Raw genomic sequence first — 5,870 nt, 5'->3', positions numbered from 1 at the left:
CAAAGCTGCAAGCTCTACGACTTCTGTTCCCGTTCTTCTGAGTTCGAGTCTTTCTGAAAGTTCCTTTGTTACAAATGACCTCTGTGCCCCTTCGTCAAATAAAATGTTAACATCTGTACAAAAGTTACTAGATGCAACTCCAGATGATACTTTCGCAACAGCGGTTTTTCAACAAAACTTTAGGTCTAGAATGTGTAGTAGAATGTAGTATTGCGGACTGATCACTGGAACCGGAAATGATTTTGGAACCGGAAGTAGTTTGATCTCTTAAACCTGGAGTGTAACTTGGGGCTGTAGCATTCAAATTACTATGTGGGCGTTAATGGCTGGGGATTACTGTCACAGATGCTAGTGTGGTGTTTTCCGCTGACAAAAACGGCATCGATGGTTCGATTTACATGTAGGCTACTTGGTGGCGTCCTAGACAATTAAAACATAACTTTTTCTCTTTAACAATTTTCTTACGTTCAACAGTATTTGTTACCTTCCTACAGTCATTTGCTAAGTGATGGTCACCGCAAAAAGGACATCTCGGACGTTCCGCTCTCTTCACCAACGATGAAATGCCGAAGCTGTGCACGATCTAGTCATGTGCGACAGAAGGCGAGACCTGCGAAGCATTGTTTGGGAGTGTGTATAAGCTTTTGTTCAGTTCAGGCAATTCTGACTGATGTCTTTGGCATGTCAAAGGTTCCGCTAGATGGGTCCCCAGACAGTTGACTGACGACCAGAAACGGACCAGCCTTGACATTTCAAGATATCTTTTGTCTCGTTACGAGGATGAACCTGATTTTTTCTACCGGATCGTAACTCAGGATGATACATGGATCCACAACTTCGATCCAGAATCTAAAAAAAAGAGCATGCAGTGGAAACACCCAAGCTCACCCCCTGCGGAGAAATTCAAGAGCGTGCCATCAGAGATTATGGCTTCAATTTTTGGGATAGTCAGGGGATAATCATGATTGACTATCTTGAGCAAGGTTGTACCATAATTGGATGAATTGATACATCTGCGTCAAGAAATCGCGCGTAAAAGGAGGGACAAACTGACTCGAGGCATTCTTCTCCTGCACGACAATGCGCCAGCTCACACATCCCAAGTTGCGATTGCTGCTGTAACTAACTGCGACTTTGAAAATCTTCCCCATCCTCCATATTTTCTGGACTTGGCCCCTTCTGACTTCTACCTGTTTCCGAAAATAAAAACCAAGCTTCGTGGTAGACGTTTTGGAAGCAATGAAGATGTCATGGAGGCGGTCAATGAGTTCTTTGAAGACCAAAATAGGGAATTTTATTTGGAAGGGTTAAACAAGTTGGAGCACAGGTGGGCAAAAAGTATTGATGTAGAGGGCGATTAAATTGAAAAGTAAGACCATTAGTTGGGTTCAATGACTACCGAAGCAGATCGGGGCAATAACTTTTTCATCAATCCTCTCACACGTTTTAAGGAAAGTTACATAATTTACATACAATATATCAAAAATGTATTATAACATCATATGGAAACCGATACAAATCAAAGTTTCGGTATTGTTCAACTGAATGGACATTTTATATATTGCTTGCAAAAAAATGTACAATTTGACAATGTATGATGTTCAAATTTTCCATTTAGCCTAATGTTAAGTACGTACAAGTATATTTGATCTCAAATATTTGTTTTGCTTTTCAGGACTTGATAACATATCAGCTTTAAAAGAACGTTTTTTTTAAAAATATTTGATTGTGGTGAATCGTCGTGATAAATTTACGTTTAACTACATTTTTGTACAACTTATATAATACTTTTACACTGTAGTGTACATATAAGTTGTAAAATATGTTTAAAATAAACTGATGATTAAATAAATATATATTCCATTGTGTTGTATTGTATTGTGTTGCATTGAATAAGTTTTGTATTGTATATTTATAATAATTGTATAATATTTCGTGTTGTACTGAATTGTATTAACATGAACATGAGCAAATATATGCTCTATTTTTACACAACTACAAGTTCAAATCACATTCCTAAGTTGATTAACACCAGTCAACCGAGAACACCTTTATCCGATATTTTGGTCTAGTAGACAAAGGTGACATCTTTTCATGATAGGACACATACAGCTTTCTAGTTTTCCTACAGTACGCCACTGCTTTCGGGTACCAATTGCCAAGTTTCTCATTTATCGTTATCTTACACGACTTACAGTTGTCTGATACTCTCCGCAAATTGTCGCCACTATCTTGATTCATACACACAAGAAATGTGCCATCATCTAATTCACAAATATCTCTTAAATTTTCTCCGTCCTGTGTTGGTTGATAGGTATTCGTAACGTTCCCCTGCCAATCAAATTGTTTTATAGCCATTACAGGATTACCACGGTCACTCACATATATAGACGTCCCAGCAGAATTAACGACGATATAATAAGGTAAGCTAAACAGAATAGTATCTCCACTTAGACTTTGCAATATTTTACCATGCAGATCAAGAACTAAAACTTTTCCTGGAACTGCAATACATGAAACAACAATTTTAGCTCTGCTGCAAGCAATGCCATGACACCTCTCATTGACATTTACCTGGAGATCAGATGTTATCTGTCTATTTGTTAACGACATGAAATGAATACTTCTTTCATCAGGTACAGTGACGACGAATTTGTCAGTGGTAATAGCTGCCAAATCAAACGGTGATTTACTTAGCTGTATCTCTGAGGTAATTCTCTTTTGTACTGTATCAAAGCATTTTACTTTCCTTTTTGAAAACTCACAGACAACCATTTTATCTGACTGCAGAACGTCCATCCCAGTTATGTCACTTATCTTTTCACCAAGTGAGGAACTATTAATATCTTCAACAACTTCAAGTTTTAGCGTCTTATCCGTATATTGTGTAACCATGGATGTATTCATTGTTATAAGTTCTCCAAGTTTCTGGTGCCTATCTATCACATCGACAATGTACATGTTTTTGACAAATGATACAGTTTGAAAATCATCTGTTAGACTATGTTGTTTTTGCCTAGCCCTCATTTCTTTGAGTCGTTTCTTTGCGTCTATCATTTCAACGAACAATTTATCAAGGCGATTTTTTTGTATCAATTTATGTAGTCGTGCTTGTTTTTCAACCAGTTCGTTTGTGATTGTTTGTACCTCCATTGATAAAACATTTAGATTCGTTTGTTGTTTAAGAAGTATGTTGTCTGCTTCTTTGACAACACGTTTCTCCATTTTGTCTAGACATGTATTGATTTCTATTCTGAATTGACGAATCGCCTTTATTACGTCATCGTGATTTTGAGAAATAGCTTTTATCTCGTCTTTTACTCTCTTTATCTGTGATTTATAATTATCCTCCAGTGCTTTCATTTCTGTCATTGTTTCATTAAGTTCTTCACTGTCTAGAATATATTTCGAGAGTTTTGGTATGTATTCCACATTGCAGGTCCTATGATCTATTGTTGTACAAACACTGCAAACAACGATGTCGTGATCCCTGCAGTAAAATTTTAGTTTTTCGTCTTCATGATCATCACAACTATCAAATTCGTCTTTGACGATTGGAACGCTTGGTGTAGTTGGCATAGAGTCTTGATCTAGTAGAATATGATGACGTGATGGAGTTTGTTTCTTGTGGTGCTTGTAACAAGTGTCACAAAGATGTTCTGTACAGGTTAAACAATAACCTTTTGCTGGTACCCGGACACCATCTCTATCACACGGGATACAGAACAATAAAAAGTCCTCAGCTGAACCTCGTGAAAGAGAAAGAGTCTTTTTTGGTTTTAGTTTACCAGAAACTTCCATAACTTGTTCTGAAATTCATGAATTAATGACAGTTAAAAATCGTATTTATTTATGAACCATTTTTTTTTACAAAAACTTAATAATTATAATAGATGATGTATCTCTTTATACAAAACTAGGTGAAAACTTTCTACACCTACATGGTTTCAATGATAATAAGAAAATCACCGTTGTAGGGACTTTGAATTATTTCGTGCGAGGAAGCTATCAAGCTTCTTTACGGAATGTCGGTTGTTCTACTTAGGTGCCCGTTTGTGTCTGAAGACGTGGTCTTCATCCACCAGTACAGCTGGAAAGACGCCATAATACCTCTGCTATGTTGGTGCGACGTAAAACCCAATCGAAATATGTATTGGGACTTAAACCTCCAGTATTTTGTAATTGAGGATGCAACATATAGTTAAGTGAAGTTATATATGTATATAATTATTCTTCTAAAACAATTTCCAAACATCCAAGAATATGTTAAATATGTACATCAAATGTTTATATACATTTTATTTAAACTGGCTTAGACTTTATCGAAAATAAATCTCTTATAACCTCCCTTTATTTACATGAAATATCAAAATCGGTGAAATCTTTACAAATAATTCTTTTTGAAACTAACAATACTGATAAAAAATAATCTTATTTTGAGCATCAGATTTAAGATATAAAAGCATACAAATTTGCATTACAGGGTCTTTCAACTACCATCATAATGTGTTACCTCACATTTATTTTCGGAATTCAGACATAATTACGCCTGTTTGTATTAAAATAAAGCAAAATTTTAAATTAAATACAATCGTATTCGATAGACATATTAAACTTTCTCACATATCAATCACAGTCACTTGATCACCTAACAATGTTTCACTCATTTTTGGTGAAATTCGTAAAAGTCAGGTAACTACACGTCTTTCCACATGCAAAACTGCCCTTGAACACATTTGTGCATATTTTAATAACCTACGATGAATTATTGTAATGCATTGTGTAAAACCATTGATAGTCATCAGCCAGAAAGATAAGTTGATAACCCAGGGCAAGTTATTTCTTTTTAGTTTTAGTGAAATTATATATAATTTAGCGCTCGAATACTTTCAAATAATACTACTTCACATTTGAACTCGATCCGTGTATTGTTCTGTAACAGTGTACCCTTTTAAATAGACCTAATAACATGATACGCGATTTACCATGATTTAATGAGTTGTATGTTAGACAAATAAGCATTGTCTTTAATTAAAGGGATAAAATATGTTATAATTTTCCCGAACAAGCTTGGCTACATGTGAAGTTTTTACATTGTCAAATTTATTTGCAATAGATTTGCATTTAATTTGGGCTATTCAAATTTTACTGAAATGTATAAGTAGTCGATCCCTTACTGTTATGAAGCAACATGTTTACGCAAATTTTGCGTGAATATATTTCATTTTTAAAAATGATAAACTGTACATAATACCATAAAGATGTCAGGTCATTGTTAAAAATCAGTTTATGATAAGCCATTTTACAATTGCAAATAGATAAATACCTTAGTCTATTAAAGGTCGTTTCCTTTATTTTATTAAAAACACCTATCTCCCATTAACCAAATGCCTTTCACCGCCATTTTGTCCTTTGTGCTATCGGGTTTGACAATGTTTAAACCCGTATAGATCTATCGTAGTCAAGTGCAATTAGACTTGGATAAAATTTCAAATGTATATTTGGGAATATAGATTACAAATCTTATGTGTGTGTGTGCGCGCGCATTCGCGTGCGTATGTGTGTATGTGTTTTTGTATGTTTGTTTTTGCTATCATTTAAAAAAAGTGAAATATTTATGTAGATGAGCCAACCTAGCACGATATTTAAACCTCTTGAAATAGCGAAAAGACGGAGCGGTAAAAATGCATACATACACACAAGTTACCTTCTTTGGCATCACATAAGAGCTTAATGTTGACAATATGCAGCACTTTAAATTCTAAATACCGCAACCAACTTCCCTGAAAGTATTTGTAAAAACATAGCTTTAGGATCGGTGCAGGCGTTATGAAGCATTATGGGAGTGAAAAAAATGACAAAACTGCTTG

General features: G+C 35.1%; 1 protein-coding gene across 1 annotated transcript; it reads right to left on the bottom strand.

Moving 5' to 3' along the window:
• Positions 1-556: 556 nt before the first annotated feature.
• On the bottom strand, positions 557-5,470 carry LOC132744128 (uncharacterized). The gene is made up of 2 exons (XM_060732749.1): positions 5,327-5,470; positions 557-3,809 (listed from the first exon to the last, which is right to left on the bottom strand). Exon 2 carries the CDS (start codon positions 3,799-3,801, stop codon positions 2,026-2,028), a length of 1,776 nt encoding a protein of 591 aa, XP_060588732.1. The 5' UTR covers positions 3,802-3,809; positions 5,327-5,470; the 3' UTR covers positions 557-2,025.
• Between the last annotated feature and the right edge of the window lie 400 nt (positions 5,471-5,870).

The sequence above is a fragment of the Ruditapes philippinarum genome, unplaced genomic scaffold (assembly GCF_026571515.1).
Source record: "Ruditapes philippinarum isolate M1 unplaced genomic scaffold, ASM2657151v2 ctg23893_1_1_1_1, whole genome shotgun sequence".
Lineage (NCBI taxonomy): Eukaryota > Metazoa > Mollusca > Bivalvia > Venerida > Veneridae > Ruditapes > Ruditapes philippinarum.
The sequence above is the reverse complement of the archived record's forward strand: the minus strand, read 5'-3'. Positions and strand labels throughout refer to the sequence as shown.